This window comes from Agelaius phoeniceus, chromosome 8 (genome assembly GCF_051311805.1).
Source record: "Agelaius phoeniceus isolate bAgePho1 chromosome 8, bAgePho1.hap1, whole genome shotgun sequence".
Taxonomy (NCBI): domain Eukaryota; kingdom Metazoa; phylum Chordata; class Aves; order Passeriformes; family Icteridae; genus Agelaius; species Agelaius phoeniceus.
The window spans coordinates 19404712-19427696 of NC_135272.1; the positions used below are offsets into that span (position 1 = coordinate 19404712).

The 22985-nt window shown below is 35.8% G+C and overlaps 1 protein-coding gene and 1 long non-coding RNA gene across 2 annotated transcripts; both read right to left on the reverse strand.

Moving 5' to 3' along the window:
* Positions 1–552: 552 nt before the first annotated feature.
* On the reverse strand, positions 553–18423 carry LOC143694705 (uncharacterized). Its single transcript, XM_077182706.1, has 25 exons — positions 18398–18423; positions 17448–17481; positions 17300–17341; positions 17131–17172; positions 16624–16665; positions 15962–16000; positions 14915–14953; positions 14191–14229; positions 13904–13942; positions 13589–13627; positions 13288–13326; positions 12518–12547; positions 11064–11105; positions 10633–10671; positions 9822–9860; positions 9526–9564; positions 9136–9174; positions 8732–8770; positions 7277–7312; positions 3999–4037; positions 3543–3581; positions 2323–2361; positions 1751–1789; positions 1463–1492; positions 553–1087 (listed from the first exon to the last, which is right to left on the reverse strand). Exons 1-25 carry the CDS (start codon positions 18421–18423, stop codon positions 989–991), a joined length of 1008 nt encoding a protein of 335 aa, XP_077038821.1. The 3' UTR covers positions 553–988.
* Positions 18424–18982: 559 nt separating this feature from the next.
* Positions 18983–22185, reverse strand: LOC143694610 (uncharacterized). Its single transcript, XR_013183180.1, has 4 exons — positions 22090–22185; positions 21542–21583; positions 19121–19162; positions 18983–19017 (listed from the first exon to the last, which is right to left on the reverse strand). It is a non-coding gene; the product is annotated as an uncharacterized LOC143694610 (long non-coding RNA).
* Positions 22186–22985: the final 800 nt, after the last annotated feature.

Genomic DNA, 22985 nt, shown 5'->3' on the forward strand with positions numbered 1-22985 from the left:
TCCAGAAGAGTATACTGCAAGGTGTGGAACTGCTGCTGAACTCAAAAATGGGCCCTGGTGTTTCAGCAAGCACACTGATGTACCTGCTTGTAGATGCACTCCCGAAATTAACCTTTCAGATACACAAGGTATCACAGGTTAAACTAAATACTTGAGAAAGGGAGCCAAGATGGTATTAGTTTTATGAATTTAATTATTTCTCTATTCCTTCCAAGGAAAAAGGTTTTATTTTTCAGCAGATTTTAGTTCATCAGCCTGATCTGGGGTACATGTGCCTCATATGCTTCTTACAGAACTCTAGGTATTTGCAGTTCGTTTGAATGGAGTTCATAATGTCTTTGATCTGTTTCATTTTTCTAATGAATAGACTTTTATTAACCAAAAAAAATTCAGTCCTGTGGAGTTTTTGTTTTTGGTTTTGTTTTTTTGTTTTTTTTTTTTTTTCTTTGCAATCTCCATATTGAATTTGCATTTGATTACAAAATACTAAAACCAATACTCTGATACTACTTCAGTATCTTTTCTTCTTTTCTTCGGTCCCATGGAGAACTGCTTATCAGAAGTATACATTAGCCTTACCTTATGCCATGATTACCAGGCACAGTGCTCAGTTTGCATATACAACAATTTATTTCACCTTGTCCACTTTGGCTAATAACCAAATATTTTCCTAAGTATTCATTTGTCACACCAATCATTTCATGTAGGTGTTCATCGCATTCCCTATTGGAAATAAAAACATATCCTATAGGTAGGGTACCATATGCTCTCTTAAAATGCTGCCTAAAACACTGACACAACTAATGAGAACTACTAATGACTAAAACCAGAGGTAAACTAATGAGGGACATGACATACCAGCTAGACATGCAACATAACAGCCAAGTAGCATCTGCCAATTTGACTTAATGGTATTTTTTTATACATTAAGTAATTAATAATACAGATTATAATCAGTGTTTAGGATGTCAAGTAACACTACAGAAGTTCATATAGACCATTTTGATACAGCAGCAGAGAGAGCAAAGGCACTCAAAACACTGAATAACATCAGGAGTTGGGGAGTTGAGTGTTTCCCAGCAGAGCTCTATAAAAAAAAAAAAAGAGAGAGAGAGAAATTTGATAAACCCATTCCTAAATAGTTCTCTTTATTGCTATTATAAAAACATGGACATTTTCAGAGAAATCGTTTTCTATTAGCCCTGTCTATTACATGGACACTTCTGACGTCAAAAGATCATGTGCCACATTTATATCAACACATATTTTTCAGTGATAGGGTCAAAAGTATAAAGCACCTATGTGGTCCCACTTTTCTTCATTTTTGTTAAGACTATTTCATTTATTATGTTGCACATATGTTCTCCAACATTTATTCAGATGTAGGATATTTGACAGCTTTCAGTTTTCTGTGACATTTGTAGGAAGAGACCAGTAGAAACTATAGAGGAAAAGTTCTTACCACTTGACTGCCGCCTGAGTAAGGTGATTGCTGAAAACAAACAAACAAACAAATTTATAGAGGTGTTCCCAGCCAATGGTTTCTAACACAGTTTTTTCCTGTGACCAACAAGATTTTAATAGCTTAACCCGCAGCATGGTTTTAAGTTGTTCTAGAGGAAGGTTGAGCTAATATTAACAGAGAATGTTCTCTTCAGACCAAGTCATCCCAAAATTTCTCTACACACCACCCAGGTTCTTTGTTTACTGAGAAAAGAAGATTTAAGTGCTGTGATAAAAGTATTCTTACCGGTTTCCCAGAGTAAGTGCTTCCTGAGCCAGAGCCACCCTGTGAAATAATTATGAGCCATTTAATTTTGTCATACAAGGCTGCAGTGGACCGTGTCCAAAGAGCACACAGCAGTCTTGAAAATGCCCTGGATATAAGAGGGTCTGATAGTGATTTTGGTTTTACCATTTTCACTGCACTTTTCCCCCGTTTGAATTGAATGGTCTCAAATAAGCACAGCTATGTCCTTTTTATTGCAGGAAGAGTTTCAGAGGAATGGGTCAAAGCAATGTGTCTTGTCCAAACTACAGAGATGGAAACTGAAACAATTACCCTGATATTTAAATGCATCATTCTTATCAGAATGACCAACCATGTTCCTATGAGTAAAAACTTTGCTGTGGGAGGAATAAATGCTGCTTCATCCTAAGGTTCAAGCTTGAGCAAAATATTCCAATTTTCATTGATAATTTTTCTCATACATTTACTAATGTAACATAATTTAAAATTTTACCCTCATTGTTACCTATCTTAAAACCCAATATCCCCATTTCTAATTTGATTGCAGAATACTGAAAGAAGAATATCCTTACTGGCTTTCCTTGTTGACTGCCTCCTGAGGAAGAGGAACCCTGAAAAAAGATACCTGTTTTTGACTCTAAGTCTATTTGTGCTTAAATAGTCTTTCTATCTGTAATTAAAGACCAGAGAAGAATGAACACTGTTTTGTATCCAGTCATCCAAAAATCCCAGGCAAAACCTTATCTGAAATACATATATTTAACATCTTCTGTGATGTATATTCTTTCAAATGTTGTATTGGAAAATTTTATGCAAAATTCTCAAGAAAAACGAACTGGTTTATAGTTGTGTTTAATATATGGAATAGAAAAAATAATAAGGTCCAATTAAACCATAATTCTCCTGGTATCAGTCTATGGTTATATTTGGGGAAAAAAAGACAGTACCAACAAAAAAAGGCTAATTATAAGAGGCCTTTACTCTATACCCCCTACTTAAAGGAAACTCTAATAAGAAAGGTAGTTGAAAATAAAAGTAGATACAGAAAAATTAGATGTTCTGAAAGCATCTTATTCAGTTTTCTGGTGAAGTGGCTCTGCTTATTTGAATGGCATTGCCAACGGGAAATGTTACAATCATTAAGTCTTTAAGAAATGCCATCAAATACATACGGAAAATGTCTCACCTTTAGAATTCATGAATTAGAAAATGTAACATTTATGATCACTTTTTAATAACAAGTACATCTTCTCTATAAGAATAAGCTAAAACATTTGTATCAACTGTAATTGAATGGCAAGAGTGAGGTCCAAATTACACAGTAAAAAGAGTAGTCTGAAATGGTAGAAGTTTAAAATATGCATAGTTAAATGGCAACTATTATTTCCTTTGAAAAGAGAAAGTGTTTTCTTCAAAGCATGACAGAAATACTTAAGACAAATGCATACAAAATCAATGAAAAACTGAGCTCTGAGCACAAAGTGTATTATTATTATGAATTTAAACAGAAATAGCTGTTCAGAAGTTCCTTACACACACACACACAAAAATCCAGTGGTCTCATTCTGTGATTACTAGTTCAGCTACACAGTAAAGTGCTGTCTCAAAACTGTGTGAAAATAAATATCGTGTTTGCATTTGTTGAGAGTATCCCAGATAAGTAAATCATGTGCCACTCTTTGCATATTAAAGTAATTCTCTAACTGTCTAGTCCATAACTAACTTGATACGGTTTTTTTTTCAGCAGGTGTATAAGAAAAGAGAAAGGTAAATTTGAATGTTTTGTACTTACTGGTTTACCGTGTTGTTTGCCTCCAGAAGGATATGAGCCCTGTAAGTCAATCAAACTTGTAATAATTGGATGTAAAATTGTCTATCACTGTCTTGAGACAATTTCTGCAGTACTTAGGACAAGTTTATTTGGGTGTTCTTTGAACAAAAAAAGGTAAATGGGATGCTTAAAATTTACACTCTGTACTACACACCACAAGAATCAAGAAAGCAGTGTTATAAAACACAGCCTGGCAACTATAATATGTTCAAAGGAATATTTCACTCAGAGCAGTAACTCATTGTAACCAAATCTTTTAGTCACCTTACTGAAACAACTTCAATCTGTATTACCTCCACTGTTTAAACTTAATAAAATGGCCAAATTAATGTATCAGTCATCATCAAGTAACTGACATGATCTAGAAGGTGTGTTAGGAAAGAGTTTGAAGTGATGGGATGGAAAGGGAATACTCACCTGCCCACCATATTGGCTGCCTCCTGAGGGATAAGATCCCTATAAAAAAAAAAGTGAAGAAAATTAACAGCAGTTACTTTTTGTTATTCTGTGCAAAATGAAACATCACAGGACTTCTTACAGGATATCTCAGTCATAATCTGGAAAGTATATTAATCTAAAAAGATGCAGTAAAAGACTTCTGATCTAATGCCTCGAAGTTCTTCAACAGCTGAAATTAATAAATTGGGCAAACACCTGCTGAGACTGTTCTGTTTCATAAATAAATGGATCAAAAGTGTCTTACATATGGCTCTATTGAAGAGAAAAAAAAATAGACTTTATTTGTGATTTTCTACTATGTCAGACATGTTTAGAGAGCACCATGTGTATTATTGTAGAAACATTTTTAATATTAACAATTAGGTAGTTTGGGGGAAAAAAAATATTTGCAGTGTTAAGAATCCTCTCCATTCTATGTGAGATTATCTTTTAAATAGAGAACACTGAACACCAATGCTTGCCAGTGGAGTAAAAAGCAATTAATTTTTTGTACTATGGTAGAGTGAGACATTGCAAACACGGTAATACTAATGAAAAGTAGGCTCCATCTTTTGAGTTAGTCATGCATTTCATCTGTCAGCTTTTTGCACTAGTAACATTTCTGAATCAGTGGCAAACAGTCTGTCTAAGGTAAATGCTTAAGGGGAAGAGTCTTGAGGTGATCTGTAGAGGAAACTAGTGTTATTGTGTGCAACACACCTGAATTTATATTTTTAAAGCAGTATCTATTGTTTTATTCTGTACCAAATTTTCCAAGTATTTGGTGTAAATATTAAAATAATCACTTGAGATAAGAGGCATTCTGAGGTAAAACAACTAAAATTATGATCTATGAAATTTCTTTGCATGGAAATTTGTTCATGCTACTCCATTTTGAGTAGGCTCCAGCTACTGACAGTCCCTGTTTTCAAATATTTATTAGGAGTAATATGACCCTAAAAAACTGGCAGTATATATACTGCATATTTTTTTAGCTGATAAATTGCAAATAGAAGTAAGATCTTGAAAACAAAGAAAATTTGCTTGCCTGTCCACCATACTGATTACTTCCAGGATATGAACCCTATAAAAAGAATGCAAATTTTTTATAAAAGTTTTTTTTAATAGCAACAAATTTTTAAATGGCAAAAATACATCCTGGACCTAATATAATATCAACAATACTCCTGACACTGATTAACTGGAAGAACTTTACACAGTTACTAATGCAGTGGCAAATGACTAATTATGCGCACATGATATTGTTGGTTTGTGCAGTGAGATGAACCCTGTGAATGATTCTTCAGTAATTTTTTAAGGTAAGAAAGCTTCTATAATTACAAAGTAAAAACTTGGCTCTTGTATATAGAAGGATATAATTGAAATGTCAAGTGTGATTGAATAAAAACCCCATGCACTCTCTGGAATTATTGTACCTATCTCTGTTACTAAACTGAGCTCAATATTTAATGGCTGCTGGCACATATGACAACTGAGCCATGTTGATTCCTGAGGAACTAATCTGTGTAGATGTTAGAGACAAACTGCCTACCTGTCCACCATGGTAGCTGGTTCCTGCAAAAGAGCCCTGCATTCAACAGAAACAGCAATGTTTACTCTGTGTTAGCTTCAGTGTCACACAGAGGAAATCCAAGAGAACAAACTGACCTATTGCAGTGATCATGTCATTTACACTGCTTACTATGATTCATCTTGATTTATATGACAAGGAATATATGTGTATATATATATAATGTGTATATAAGTGAGTATTATTATTCTTATTATTATATAATTTATATTTATATAAACTCTAATTTATATGTTGTTTTCAACACTTTTGATTCTCAGAACTGGCAAATATACCATGGGCATGTCATTTTGCTTGATTACACAGACCAATAAAGAGAAGCAATTTTTGACTGTACTGAAAAAAACAAGGTAACTGAACCCTCCTTCAGAAATTAAATTGATCTCAGCAAAACAGTAGGGGGGATTTTATATGTTTGGGGTTTTTTGGCTTTTTTCTCAGGAATTTACAAAGAAATAGGAAATATACTAATTAGACAGAAAAATGGAAATAGCTTTAACTTTTCCAAATGCGTTTCTCTGCCCCATTCTGAAAGCATTTGAAGCCAAGATTTTAATCTAAGTTTCACTAGTTCAATCATATTGTTAATAACTATCATAAGAGCAAAGTCCAAAACCCAACAGGTACACTATGAAATATCTGTGAAACAGATTCTTAGAAAAGTCCCAGGCCTCTCTTACAAACTGAGTAGCTCATTTTGAATACAATACTATGGTTGCAAGTCACTTATTATTTTTGCCTTTAGCAGGTTCAAAATTGCTCATTTTAGCATAACGTGGAAAAAGATTTCATCATACATAGAACTTGACAGACAGAATTATTTCAAGAAGTGTAGTTCCTTGGGAATTTTCCAGTATGTGTACATACTATGAAAAATGTATAAAGACAAAAAGTACTTACTGAACCTCCACCGGGGCACACACACCCACCCTGTACAAAACACAACCAAACTTACTTTCCTGGATCTATGATTGGAATAGGCCTCTGAATTAGTAAATCAAACTCATATTCTGCTACTCTAAGAAAATGGATTATAAAGTCATGCTCATCAACTTATCAAGCTCCATTTAAAAAGGCAGGTTTTTTTTATCTCTCCCCTGGCCTTTTAGGCTGGCTGTGCACTTACTAATCAAAATTTTAAATAGAATCTTCTAACTTCTCATTTAAAATTTACAGTAAAAGCCTACTCACAAAAGGATAAGTAAAAAATTCTGAATAGTAATACTGCTTATGTTTTATTTTCCCTTGAGGACACCAGAGCAATTAGAATTTTCCCAGGGAAGTGATCACAGCACCAAGCCTGCCAGAATTCAAGAAGCATTTGGACAATGCTCTCAGGGACATGGTGTCATCCTTGGGGTGTCCTGCACAGGGCCAGGAGTTGGACTGGATGATCCTGATGGATATTTCCAACTCAGTGTACTCTATGATCTTATGGATACATGCAGTGCTCTTTGGATGACTTCCAGTGGAGGCCTATTAGGTAACTTCTACTCTGGTAAAACCCAGAGGTGGCCAGGTGTTCACTATTCAGTGTCTCACTTTCCATATTCAATCTGGATTAAATGTGTGACTGGAAACAGTTTTTGTGAAGGGAAGTTACACAAAGCAATTTGGGAGTATATGACACTAGCAGAACTGAACAGTGCAGAGAAAGAAAACATACCTGTCCACCAGACTGCCTGACCCCTGAAGAAAAGCCCTGGAAGAAATGAGTAACTTAATTACTTATGTGTTACTGAGTAACATTCTCACTTCTTCTCTGTGGTTCTCAGAATTTCAAATTGCTTCCATTTAAACATAACACAAAAAATTATCTTAAACCATGATATATTGAAGAAACATTTCCATACAGTGTCACAGGGCTCTGTGTCATTTGCTCTTAACATGATCTGATATTCCAGACAGACTCATACTTAGCAATCCTGCTTCAGTCTGGCTTAAAGCTATTCTATCTCAGAATGTTCCTTTTTTTTAAAAAAAATACCAGTCTGTTTTCTTGATGAGCTGTGTACCCAAACTGCAAGTACCATGAAAGTAGAGGTTTTACCTGTCCACTATACTGGCTGCTTCCTGAAGAAGCTATACCCTAAAGAAATGAAAAAGCATTTGTATTTGTTGCACATTCTTTAGCTCATGACCTGTCACAGAAAAACACATTTTTGTCTTCCTTGGATTTAAATGCCACAGAGACATGAACATTTACTTTATAACCATACTGAAATCCACTGAAAGCATTTACAGTGGCTGCTGTTTAAACAGAACAATGAAGTTTGAATCAAAGTCAGCTTCAGGCAGGTGTGGGTAGTGCTGCTGCCCTGGACTGTGTGCTCACAGTAGCCTTCTATACTTTGCTTTTGTGGCCTGACACAGCAGAGTCAGATATTCAGCTATTCTGCCTAAACACTGTTTTGCGGTAAGACACTCCTTTAAAAAATATTCTGATTTTTAGAAAAAAAAAAAAGGGCAAACAATGGAGAAAACAACCCATAAACAGAAAAATAATTCTCACCTGTCCTCCATAAGGTCTGCCACCTGAGAAAGATGGACCCTGTAGCAAAGGTGCCAATTATTTCTCAAATCTAAAAACTTTTTTAAGAGCTTTTTAAAGAAACACTATTTTTTTCCTCTGTTGCACAATGAAAAGTGTCAGGAAGATAAACACTCAGCCTATTGCTTTATGTGTCACTCCATATTAGAGGCTATACCTCCAGGCAGCACTAGGAACTCTTGTCATCTTTCATTTCACAGGGGCATGAGGAGTCTTAGTAACTCCTCACCTTCTCCCCTCTTCCTATTTTTAACCATTCTGCTTTTCAGATATCAACTCTGATACTGCATTTTTCTGAAGGAAATGAGGTAGAGGAGGGAGGAATCTGCTTCCTTACTGTTAGAGATAAGAGACCTTGACAGCAGCAGGGCAGGTTGGAGGGTAGAACAAGGCCAGAACTGCACTTAATACAACAGAGGCAGCAGATCTCCACAGTTTCTGTATTGCTTCAAAGCATATATCTTTAGATACCTATGTTTTATCAGATAAACAGATAAACTTTTCACAAAGTATTTTTTCAGTCAATATAAAAGTACCAAGTTTTGGTGTAGAACAAGAAGAGATTCTCACCTGTCCTCCATACTGACTGCCTCCTGAAGAATGTGAACCCTGAACAAAAAAAGAACTGAATCATCTCTATATCCATGTCATTGTATTCCTTTAAACCATGCTCCATATGAAGTAGTACCCAGTTTCCTTCCCTCCAAAACTGTGAGTGGACTGAATCAGACTGTGCCAAAATGGCTGAGGCTCATCTGCATTTACCATGGTGCATCAGAAATTCCATCTTAAAAACTCTGCTGTGGCTTGGGATCCCATACAATTATAGCCATTATATACTTAGCAACAAATTAGATAAAAAATGGACAGAACCCCCCAAGCCAAACCCCAATCTCCTTAAAATATTCTTTTACTCAGAGAACTGCCAAATCTCTTTGATAAAGTAGTAACTGCTAGAAGGGAAAAATATTCACCTGTCCACCATATTGGCTGCCTCCTGGGGAACGTGAACCCTGAAAATAAACAAAAAATGGAAACAGAAACCTTGTTACACCCGCTTCATAAATGCATAGAATCATTTCATGAGGCTTTAAAAATTATGGTTAGCTTCATAAAGTACTGATTTATTTCAGAGAGACATGATATCTAGTCCTGCAAATTTCAAGAGTCAATTGAGTCAGCCAAGTATTTCACATTTGATTTTTTCTTAGTCTTAGATAACGATCTTCTTGTTTAATTACAGTAGCATCAGAACACTACAGAGAAAGATTTACTGAAAAGGTTTTAGATAAAATTAAAGCTAAGATAGAGTCAGTCAGGTGGACAGTAAATAAACTACAAAAATGGGGACTATTAATGCTTACTTGTCCGCTGTACTGGCTGCCTCCATAAGAAGATGACTCCTGGAAAAAAATTGATAATTAGTTATTTCTGAATATCTAATTCATGGAAAGAAGTGACAAAGACACCTATATTTTGTTAGAGTGTTTGTGTGTAATTATGCCAAAATAAACTCTGGTTTTTGTCTTCCTTGAATTCACAATATTACCACAGAGTATAGACCACTGCCAATTTTCTTGATACATTAAATTGAAGTCCTTAATATGAGTCAAATATTTATTAAAAAATATAATATAAAATGTTAAAAGTAAGAACTTACATGTCCTCCATACTGGTTAGCTCCAGAGGAATATGAATCCTGTAAAGAGTACCAGATGAGTCAATTACTTGCAGTAGGATTTCCTTAAATAAAAACATAACTCTCCCAGCACAACAGGAGCAAGAGAGCAAGGTAAGAGGGAAGGCAGGTGAGCAGGGCTTTCAGAATGCTTTAATAACTAGGATTTCAGTTGAGCAGGCTAATTTGGGAAAATACCTGAGATCTTTAGCAAGAGTGGAAGGCAAAGACATAGTGCTTTGTTTGTGTGACATGTTGGGAAGGTTAAAGTGACATTCTTTCCTGTTCTTTCTCCGCTCACTTCTGGAAAATGAGGTTTTTTAATTTGGAAAGCTGAATGCTGGACCAGAGCTAGCAGTAAAATATTACCTACCAACAGGACTCTGAAAACCAAACTAAGAAAATTTGCTGAAACCTCATACAACAAAAGGTCTCTTTAAAGAGGGGAGATTGGATTTTTTTTTTCTTTGTAATGGAATTAGGTCAAATAGGAATACAAAATGATGCAGTTTGATTCATTCTTTCCCCACACTTGTTTGGTTGGTTTTTTTGTTTGTTGGTTTTTTTGGTTTTTTTTTTAAAGCTACCTTTTGCAAGTTTCACAAAGTCAGGGCACTTTTGGCTAAAAAATCCATTGTTATAATTTTTAGGACATATCTAACTCAATGATGAATTTCACTTGCTGGGCTTCTGTTCTTTTTATCCAGTTCCTATATAAAAATTGAATTTAACTGAATGAATTTACAATCATTTTCAGCAGTGGTAAATCATTCTTTTTGGAATGAATGCTTACCTGGCTGTTGTACTGGCTGCCTCCAGAAGAAGATGTGCCCTGGGGAAAAAATAGCAATAAAATCACATAAATCCATATCCTTGGGGGATATTTTTGTATAATTCCAAGGAAGCCAATAGAATTGACTCCCAAAGTAAATATTTGCACTGTTATCTACCTGTGTTTGTAACAACATTTTTCATTGTAAGACTTCTCTTTGAGTGAAAATTATTTCAAATGGAAAGGGAAACTGGGAGCACTGCATGAAAGTTTTGTGTGCATTTTTTAGTTACAATTAAAAAGAATGTCCTGTGTGTATTTTAAATTGTAACTGAAGTAGGTTATTTTCACAAGTGCATGACTCCTATTAGGCACTGATTCTTTTTATCCTCTCTAGCTATTATATTGATAAAGCAAACAGACACACTTAAAAGCTGATGAACATTTCTTACATTTGCAGAGGAATCACTTCTGACTAAAGTAGGGGATCCACCCTATAAAGGAAAACAAGAAAAGAAAAATTAGCCTTTGTCTTTGGTCATAAACTATAAATGAAACAAAACCTCAGAATGTCTGTTTCATGGCATTTCAAAGGAAGAATATCAAAACCTGAAATTAGTTACACTTATACTTCACTTACTTTTATCAATTTGCCAATAGTTAAAATAGCCCTTTTTTTGGCCCAGAAGACCATAAATCATGAAGTATCATATTGTATCTACCTATAATTCATTGCCTAGGAAATAAGAGTATTTTCAAGGTGCAGGAATGTCCTTTACATGATACATGTTGATTGTCCACATATCATTTGCTTTGAAAACAGGGATTACCCTATTTCATAGTCCTTAAATAATTTCATATGGACTTAAAAGCACAAGTGAGAAGTCACTCCATTTTTTGTTTTCTTTATGTATTAAATTTTGTAAAGATTGATTTTTGATACAAATTTTTGCAATTGGCAATTTTATAGACTGGATATTAATTTAGGTTTCATGATAGGTCTTTTGTCAATTAATTCTGCTATTTAATGCAATCTTTTTTGGGCTTTTTGAGAAGAGATACACATCTTTGTAAGTACTGTATAGCAACTGACATCACTGCTCAGAGATGCAGCTCACTGCCAGCTTTGGAGCTTCCTGGCTTTTATTAGAAATAATGTGGCCAGCCAGCAGCACTAGGGAAGGGATTGTCCCCCTACACTGATTGGGCACTGATGAAGCTGCCACCTTGAATCCTTGCTCGCTTTTGGGCCTCTCAAAGAAGGGCCTTGAGGTGTGGGATTGTGTCCAAAGACGGGAAAGGGGCTGGGGAAGGGTCTGGAGCACAAGCTTTGTGAGGAGCAGTGCTGGGTTGTTTAGCCTGGACAAAAGGAGGCTCAGGTGGGTCCTTATTTCTCTCTATGACTCTCTGAAAGAAGGTTGTAGCCAGGGGGGGGCTGGTCCCTTCTTTCAAGCTACAAGCAATAGAACAGGAGGAAATGGCCTCTAGCTGCTCCAGGGGAGGCTCACATTGGATTTTAGGAAACAATTTCTTCACTGAAAGGATTATCAAGTACTGGAGAGGTTGCTGGGGAAGGGGCTGAGTCACCAGCCCCAGAGGTATTGAACAGACATGTACATGGGGCACCTGGAGACATGGCTAAGTGGTGACCTTGGCAGTGCTGCGTTAATGGTTGGGCCTGAGGCATTCTCCAACCTAAATGATTCAATGATTCTGTAACACTGAATCTTGGCATGATAAGAAATAATTCCTACCATACCAGAACCATTTAATTCACCAAAAGAACAATTAATGTAAAATTTGGAATACATGAAAATAATTAAGTTGGAAATAAATAGGATCTCACATATTTTTTCAGTTAAATAGTTTAGTAAAAGAAAATGTATAATGAACAAGTAGCACTTACAGAATTTGTCCCAGAGCAATCACATCCACCCTGTAAAGAATGCAGAAAGTGTTTAAGATGTCAAGAGCACAGGACTGAAATGGGTCCTAGCTACAACTCAAATTACTTCTACCATCCCAGGCATGCAAACTGTAAAGCCACATTTTAACTGCCCAGCTTCTAGCACTGAGTCTGTTTCATCCTATGCAACTGTTCCTGCACTTATTGCTCTGATGGGGCAACAAAATGCTCATTTTTTTATCTTCAAATTTTCTTACCTACAATTTTTACCATAAAAATAATATAATACTTTTTACCATAAAAATAATACTCAGCAAAAGGATGAATACAAAATTCTGAGTAGGACCATAGAAAGCAAAATTTTTTCCAAACAGGCCAGAGCACCTAGAGTACATGCAGTAGTTTCATGTTACAGATGATACAGAAAACAGGTGATTTCTCCTCAGATAAAACCAACTGAGAAGTTGCCAGGAGTTCACCATTCAGTGTCTCACTCTACACTTTCAATATGCATGAACTTTGTTTAGTACCAAAGCAGGTACAGAAGCTGACATGCACGTGCCAAACAATTACTGCTGGATACTCTGGCTTGCAGGATGTCCAAATAACAAATGGCAAAAGAAAACTATGTGTTGCTGAGGCTTTGGGCAAGAAGGACAGTTCTGTTTTCCTGGTGAAGGAAAACAGTTCTTGTACAGGAAAGATGAGAGAAATAAATTAGAGTCCCTGACACAAGCCTGGCTGAAGACTGTGGAGAAAGAAGTTCATACCTGTCCACCAGACTGGCTGCCTCCTGAGGAAGATGAACCCTGAAAACATTACATTCTTGTTTAAAGATTTTTCTGTGACACATGCATTTAAATACAAAGTATTGTCTTTTACGCTTTTAACTGTTTGAAAAGTTGATATTAGTTGAGAACATAATTTTATCTATAGAAAGATCAATGAGGATAAAATTAACCACAGAGTAGTCTGGAAACTTAGGTATTGCTAATCTGGTAATATTTTCTTGAAATATGTACATTGCGGGAAAACCCCTCACAATAACAGTGAAGAAGAAAAATTTCCCACCTGCCCACCATACTGGCTGGTTCCAGATGAGGATGAGTCCTGAAAAAAATAAAAATCACTTACTTTATATTTAAAATATATAAATTAATGCCAAATATTTATTACTTTCATTTTTCCTGATGTTAAAACATCAGTTAATACAGTAATTGTATTTGATTACTCTGCTTGCATTTGGAATTTTACATAGAGCTATGTAAGGAAGAATGAACAAGTCTTTTTCATTCATAGATTAAAAATTGCTGTAATACAATATGAGGCCTCAAACTTTTGTATGACTGATATTTCAGGTAAAAAATACAAAGATTTAGTACTTACCTGCCCACTGGAGTAGCTGCCACTTTGAGAAGATGACCCCTGCAAAAAGAAGACCCAATTTATTTTTGTTTGAAATGGCTTATGGAGAACAAGACTGTTCTACGCACACAATTTTTAATTTTTTTATTCAAACAGTTTTCAATTTGATTTCACAAGACATGATGCCAGATGTCATGAGAATTTCTAGGAAATTAATGGTTTGGTGTCATTTACTCATTGGGATAATTTTTAAATAGTACCGCCAGTTTGAAAGAGAACGGCAAATAATAAATAAAATAGATGCTTACATGTCCACCTGACTGGCTGCCTCCTGGGGAATAAAAATCCTGGAAAAATGTATTTAAAATGAAATTACATGGAAAAACCAAACCCCAAAAACTGGAAAGATCAGAGTGGAAGAAAAACACTCCTCCTTTCTTCTCCACATGCCTTTATTTCCTGTCATGGATTATTCAATAAAAACAAAAAAAAATCTACTGTCTTTATATATAAAACAGCACATGCCTTTTATGACTATTGATAATTGCTCTTTTGGTGGAAGATATTCTCTAGGATACAACAGCTGAAAGAGTTAAATCTCTAACAAAATAATTTCTCAGTCTGTGTCATTAGAATAACTGCAATATGTGCCATATAAAAATGATAGGAAAAGGGAAGCCTTCATAAGTAAGTCATACAGCACAACAAGCAAAGGGTTGCATTTAGAATATGTACTGGAAAAATCATGGTATTGAAGCTCTTTGCAGTCAATCAATTATTTAAAAAGTGCCAGGACCTGAATAAGTAAATTGTGCTATCACATTTGTGATGTGAGCTTGAGATTCAAGAGCACACCTCAGCATCAGCTGGGATTTCTAGCAGTACTTAAACTCTGTAACCATATCTTCATTCCTGATGGGCTTGAGTGCTTTCTGTCCCACCCTGCAACAGCCTCAGGCTTTCCACAGGAGATGTAGTTTAGGTTTGGCACTGGGCTGGCACCTGGCACTACATAAAGGAGGCATTGCTTACCCGTTCACTCTGGCGGCCACCAGACACTGAGGAGGAATCCTAAAAAAGGCCAGAATCTAGTTATTGCCATGGCAAATATTACTGTTGCTTTCTAAGCAAGGGGGGGAAGCAAAGGGAGGTACTGCTTGTGGGAAGGTTGAAGATGTAGGCTGTAGGATAAGCAGTCTGCAAATTCTTTCTCAGCTCATTTCTGGAGAATGGCATCTCTTTCTTTTGAAAGCTGAATCCTGATATAGTGAAATAAAGGAATGAGGTCACATCTCAATCTATTTTATGTCCTCCAGAATGTTTCAGGGGAAAACATCAGCATTTGCAAAGCTGTCTTGATTTTTCAAATATCAAAATGTGGTGCACATCTGTTGTTACACTTTGGTTTCTTTCAGAGGGCTTCTTGGACCCCCTGTAGTATCATATTTTAGCTTTCTTGAATATCCATAAGAAGATTTGGTTCTGAAACTACATTGAAGCTATTGACACAGTATACTTGTGACTAAAGTGCACAGCTGAATTTGTAATTATTTGCAGAGAGCAATTTCCTGCTAACCAGGACCCTGGAAAAGACTTTAAAATTGTAAAGTTTTATAACAGGCTTCAGCAGAGTTAATAGAATATATACTTTAGTCAGGCGAAAAGGCATCTTTTTAAGAAGAGCAGGCAATTTTCACCACGCTACGTGAAAACAAACCATTCCTATGCAATATGTAGTTGAAGGAACTTGAATCATGTGTCTGGCATTGGAAAAACAAATAAAATGCAGTGCAAATTGGGAATGGAAAGAGAGAAGTAGTCATATAAAAATATTGAGTTTTGATAGAAATTGTGAAATAAAAAGAGCCTTCTTTGTAATTGCTACTTCTAACAGCAAATTTAAAAAATGTATGATTGTTAGAAGTTGGAACTGTTGTAACTGCAATTTTAATTTGTGAAGTCCTTATCATGTATAGCACAATCACGTGACATCAGATAAGGTAAAGGTCCATGTAAGCACCTAGATACTTTAAAAGGTAGTGAATGAAGATATTGATATTTTTGAGAAGAAATGCTTACACTATCTTCAGTTTCACTGGCTCCCATGGCAGGTGAATCCTGTAAAATAATGGAAAAACATTTATTTTCATGTAAAAATGTCTCTTACATGTTCTTAATTGTGGGATATATAAAATAGAAGAATAAGACTAGCTAAGTGCTTAGAATCTCAAATTTTACCTAACTAGGGGATGTGCAAGAAAAGAAAAAATATTTAACTTTACCTGAGAAGAGGCTTAAGCAGAAGAGGCTGGGAAAAAACCCTCCTTGCAAAAATGCATTTTTACAGGGGAGAAACTTTTCAATGAAGTTAAATTGCAAAGTTATCATTCTTAATATAAAAAAATCCCATTATTTAAACTTTCAACAGCTTCTGCATAAGGTATGTAAAGTAAATGCATGAAGTATTTTCCTTTTGAATGAGCTAACATACGAGCAATAAAGTTTTTAAAGCACTGAATAGTCACAGGGCTAGTCACAGTTAAAAACAGCATGCACAGTGCATCATGTTCTCTACATTATGGAAACATTTTGAGTTGTTACAAAGGTAAAGAGAAAAAAAAGTTAAAATGGCATTTTCATGGTCATGGTCACTTAAAAATAACTGAAGCACAGAACCCAGTACACATAAAAACCAACACAGCAAGCTTAAGTTTTTGATGTAAGAGACAAATGACATTTACCTGGCCGTAAGCCTCAGAACCACTATATACAGAAGATCCACCCTGTTCAGAAAACATAAATAATTTTCATATTGCAAACAGGTGCTGCCTTTTTTTTTTCTCTCTCCTTACTGTAGAGATCTTCTTCTGGCAGATTAAAAAAATCTGATTATTTACTTGGTTATCAGAACTGTTAAGCAACTGAGTTATGTGCCTGTAAAATACTAATGTTACGTATTTTTAAACTCAAATTCTAATTCCACTTTTAAAGAGACCTCCATCTTGCACGTAATTCAAAGCTAACATTGTTGAGAAGAATAACCCTTAAAGGTTGGAGGCACTTTTACTACCCTATAAACTTTCAGGCTACTTAGGTAAAGGTATATACAAATTCACCCATTCCTCAAATAAAAGATCACTTTCATTAGTAGAGTGAGAGCTGAAATACAGATATAGCTGTATATTTACTTCACCCAGGGTATTGGCCCTCAGCAACATTTACACAAAGTGGACAAAAACAGTATTTACCTGACCATAGGATTCACTGCTGCCATCATAAGAAGACCCTCCCTGCAAAGAAAATTTCACAAAGCTGATTAATTTGATTCTCCCAAGAAAGTGTTTTCCATCTTTCAAGGACAGAACAGGAGGAGGAAAAAAAAGCCTGTTATCTCTACAAAGAAGAAAGAGCTCCTACCTGTCCGTAAGATCCACCAGATCCATAGTAGGAAGGCCCTCCCTGCAGAGAAAACAGAAATTTACTGCTTTGTAGTTAAATGTTCTATCAAAAACACTTTCAGATTGCTCCTATGCAGGCACAGTGACCAGAATATTTACCTGGTTACCAGAGTAAGAACTGTGGGAAGAACCTGGGCCACCCTGAAAGGAGAACACAGACCAGCTATTTTCCTGCAGATGACAGTTTAAACACCTGCACAGCTGGTTCTCACTAAACCCTTTCTCCCAGTTTTAATTTTTATGTGCCTAAGTAAAACTCAAGACCATTGTTTTTAAAGTGGAAGAAATATTCAGGCAGCAATTTTCTTGGCCTGCTGAAATTTGAATTCTGCAAAGAAACTGCAGGGACCATTCTGTACTGTTCTCTGTCAAGCTTCACACCCCAGGTTACATCAGGGTTAATTTAATTTTTCTGCTCTAAGGGATAACAGTCAGGTCTGAAATTTAATATATCATAGCACCCACAATACTGGGAGTGAAGGAACCAGGAGGATGGGAGTCTGTATTGTCCTGGTGAGGGAGAAAGAGCTACTACCTGTCCATAGGATCCTCCAGGATAGTAGTAAGGCCCTCCCTGTGCAGAAGACAGAATGGGTTACTGGTTTATATCTGGCTACTCCTTCAGGGAAGGTTTTAGGTGAAGTTCTGAAGAGAGGGCATTTTATCTGAATGTTTACCTGGTTACCAGAATATGTGTTGTATGAAGAACCTGGGGCTCCCTGAAATGAAAACACAGACTAGCTATTTGCTTGCAAATGGGATGGTGTAAAAACCAATGGATCTAAATCTCAATCCAGGACAGTACTCTTAAATAAGAAGGGGCTTCTTATAAGTAATTTTTTAGTTAGATGAAAGATCATTCCATAGAAGTAGGAAGCACAATTTAGTCTTTTTCTCTGACAGATTTTATGTTGTAAGGTACAGACAGCTGATAGAATTATTAGGTGCTGTGATAGACTTAACTCTTGGGTGTTAAATTTCACAGCAGCCACTGCATTGAAAATATGGGAATGAAGATAAAAGCCTGTTATCTCTACAAAGAAGAAAGAGCACCTACCTGTCCGTAAGATCCACCAGATCCATAGTAGGAAGGCCCTCCCTGCAGAGAAAACAGAAATTTACTGCTTTGTAGTTAAATGTTCTATCAAAGAATACTTTCAGATTGCTCCTATGCAGGCACAGTGACCAGAATATTTACCTGGTTACCAGAGTAAGAACTGTGGGAAGAACCTGGGCCACCCTGAAAGGAGAACACAGACCAGCTATTTTCCTGCAGATGACAGTTTAAATACCTGCACAGCTGGTTCTCACTAAACCCTTTCTCCCAGTTTTAACTTAATTTTTATGTGCCAAAGTAAAACTCAAGACCATTGTTTTTAAAGTGGAAGAAATCTTCAGGCAGATATTTTCTTGGCCTGCTGAAATTTGAATTCTGCAAAGAAACTGCAGGGACCATTCTGTACTGTTCTCTGTCAAGCTTCACACCCCAGGTTACATCAGGGTTAATTTAATTTTTCTGCTCTAAGGGATAACAGTCAGGTCTGAAATTTAATTTTCATAGCACCCACAATACTGGGAGTGAAGGAACCAGGAGAATGGGAGTCTGTATTGTCCTGGTGAGGGAGAAAGAGCTACTACCTGTCCATAGGATCCTCCAGGATAGTAGTAAGGCCCTCCCTGTGCAGAAGACAGAATGGGTTACTGGTTTATATCTGGCTACTCCTTCAGGGAAGGTTTTAGGTGAAGTTCTGAAGAGAGGGCATTTTATCTGAATGTTTACCTGGTTACCAGAATATGTGTTGTATGAAGAACCTGGGGCTCCCTGAAACGAAAACACAGACTAGCTATTTGCTTGCAAACAGACATTTACATAAGTGAGTCTACTGTGAATTTCTATTCTTTCAAATAAAACTTTACAGCAGCCCCTAAAAGAGAATGTTGGTTTGTACTTTTTTGAGAGATAAGGAAACCTGTAGCAGGTTCTGTCATTTCCTGTTCAGGGTAAAAGATTTGTAAGTACTACTAACATTTAGTTTTACTTTTCTAGTCTCAGAATCCTATGTCATACCTTGCAGACTCCACATTTTTATAGATGATCATTACCTTGATGGCCTTTTTAAAAACTGCCAGACTTTCAAAGTGTAAAGAGTATTTAGGACAGCATGTTTTTCAGCTCATCACTTAAAGGGGAAGACTATTTACCAGTTCCTGACATTCACTATAACTGCCATTTCCCCCTTCTATAAAAACAGGGGAAGCATTATTCTATGGTTAGACTGCTTCCTCTGATACTATTTGTAGACTAAGGTCTTGTTTTTAAATGAAGCTTGGAGAAAAAGCAGAATAATTGCAGTGTGAGGAATCTGGGGATCTTTTTCCTTTGAAATGTATCCTGGGATACATTTTTCCTTTGAAACAAGATGGTTTAAATATGTGTAGCTCTGACTCTTAATTTATAATATTCTCCAGGTTTGAAGAGACTTTTGTGTAACTCACAGCTTTTAAATCCAGAAGAAAGATTTTTGCAATGATTTTTCTCTTCTACTGAAGAATCTTCAAGGAATCAGAATAAACTGAGTTGGAAGGGACCCAAGAGGATTATCAGGTTAAACTGCTGGTCCTGCACAGGACCAGCCCCAAGAGTGACACCATGCACCTGAGAGCATTGTCCAAATGCTTCTTGAACTCTGTCAGGCTTGGTGCTGGGAGCACTGCCCTAGGAAGTAGATCACTCTCTCTTTTCTGTAAGATTTATGAGTGGTAGTTTATGTGTACATATACATCTACCCAGAACTTGCTTTTTTACTATTATTAGAATGGAACCTGTCCTGGCCAATCTGTTTACATGCTACTGTGAGAACTGTAGCTGCCATGTGTGGAGGGCCCTGGACAGAAAATGAAGGTAAGACCATGAAAGCAAAGATCAAATCTACTGCTACATAATTTATCAAAAATTAATTTAATCAGGTGATATGATGGCAAATTGGAAAATAAGTCTCTTGTGTATCAAAGTTGACACAACTGCATTGAGAACTGGTTTTCTAATCTGTCCTATTTTGACGTATAATTTTCTTCATGTTGAAAATTTCCTTTAGTTGATAGCAACTAAATACACTCCTCAACCAAGCTGTGCTAGATTTCTGTTAAAAACTTTTTTTTGGCAACAATTAAAGCATGCAAAGAAAAATGTTTATTAGAATGAAAAAAACTTGCATAAAGGTCTCCACCTTCCTTATAAATTGATTTTTGTACAATCACGCAACAAATAAAAAGATTTTTTCCTCAACAAAGTTTCATTATTATTTATTTTAATGGACCAGTTTATATTTTAAGGCATGTAAACCATGATTACTGCTTAGCCTCAATTAGATGAAAGAGGTGGTATTGCATCTGACCAAAATTGCTGTTGCTATATTTTAAGTTAATAAGTTCAGAAAGCAGTAATTTCTTTATACAATTAGTTTGTTTAAATAGTGTGGGTTTTTTTTACAGAAAGAATAATTAACAAAATGCTTCTTGTTGAAATTGAAAACTCTACAACATTCAAATGGGTTTATGCAAATACAGCTTCAATAAAAGATTCAGGAATACATATCCTGATAGAAGACACATTACTTTAAAATCCAAGGTGACTTTAAAAGCCAGGAGCCTGGTAGAGCTAGTTTTTAATGTCCACATAAACACATTCCTTGGCCTTTTCCTGGACCAGAGGCATTGCTTAAGAGAAAAGTTTATCCAGTGCAGCTGACATTGAAATTTCAATTATTCTCTTTATAGGAAGGAACAGTTTAAATGTTGATTTAAGAGATTGTATCTTGAAATACGTATCAAATTTTGATATTTTTATTCACAGTATTTTATTGCACCAGTGAGAAAGACAAGGAAACTAAGCTGGATGCAACTAAGTACTGTGGTTACTGCAAAGTATATTGACTGGTTTTTGAACACAATGAATAATTGGCACATAATAGTTAAGTGACAGAGCATGTGGATCACCAAGAACAGTTACAGAAAATTAGTGGTCAAATGGTAATTATGAAGTTAAGTGGAACTTATTCTTTCATTTAATTGTATATAGTTCTACCCATATTAAGGAAATCACCATTAATATTTAGTGTTAACCAACTGGCCATATTTACAAGTGATTGATTCAAAGTACTCCATTATATAGAAGGAAGTATAAACTCAGAAATATAGTTACCGGTCTATGACCACTGCTTCCATCAGGACAAATGCAACCACCCTACAAATTAAAAAAAAAAAAAAGGAAATAGTTATTGCTTTGTGGAAATTTAAAATAAAATCTTATTTCAGATGCAAAACTGTTTAGGGGAAGAAAGTCTGTGAGACTACAAAGGTATGACCTTTGCTGTACCTAGAACAAATGAAGGGACAGCACAGGTGTGTACTGTTAACATTTGCTTTGGAAGTCAGACTGATATTGCATCTCCCAGTGGGATGTCCCAATGACAGATGCCTCAGCAAGAGAGAAGTATAAAGTAGTCAGGAGAATCCCATTATGCTATCACCAGTAAAACACATGTTATGTTGAAACAGTTCTAAAAAGTGATTTCAGAGAGCCATTTCTGATAAATTTAATATGAATAGGGCCACTTCATTTACAAATCAAAGCATATCATCACCAATCTTCCATGTAAAACTACTTAAATTCTGATTTCTGAATTTAATTAGTTTAATTAATAGGAAGCTATCTGAACAAGACCAGTTAAAAATAAGGAAAATCCTGACCTGATTACTTGATCCACTGGTTGCGATAAATGATCCGCCCTGTGAAAAAAACAATTATATTTTATTAAAGCATTTTATTAGAATCTAAAGTACAAAACTATGTAGTGAGAAACACTGTTACAAACTCTATTACTTCCTGCACCAATTAGCATAACCTGTTGAATTTTTGTGACAATATAAATTAGGATGAAACCTAATTAAGCGACTTGATACAATTCTCAGGGAATGGGCATTAGGGAAACTAATTAAGAAAACTCTTACCTTCCAGAGCTCAGAGATTGTTTGCAATGCTGATTTAAACTCCAAACTCTCTGAGACAGAGGACTGTGCTACTGTTAAATCTACATAATGCTGATGTAGCAGGATTTCAGACCCCTAGGATGGGTACCAATCCAAGATATTAAGAAAAACAGAACAAGGTGCCACTCTGGATCAGTTAAATTTCACATAATTCTCTAATATAAGCACTGCTGCAGCATATATTCTGTATATCCTACAGAACATGAAAGTTGGACCTACTTTTGTAACAGAAGTACGCAATCCCTAAAATGTACCTTCTTACCAAATACAAAATGAAACAATTATATGTATGACCATTGCAATGAAGAATGCAAGGATGTTTCTAAAATAAGAATCTGAAAATAAGTAGTTTGTGCTTTTCAGATTAAATTTACAAAATGCTAGGTAAAGAAACACCTGCAATTCTTATCTGGTTAGTGAGGTGAATGAAAAGAAGAAACTGTATTTTCTGGGCCTAATATCACTATTTACAACTGCGCAAAATTACAACATTAGAGGGAAATGCTGTCAAATCAAAATAGCATCCTTCAGCACAAAAACAATCACTGGAACCTAACTTTCAAAATGATCTATAGTTTATCAGAAATCCCATTGAT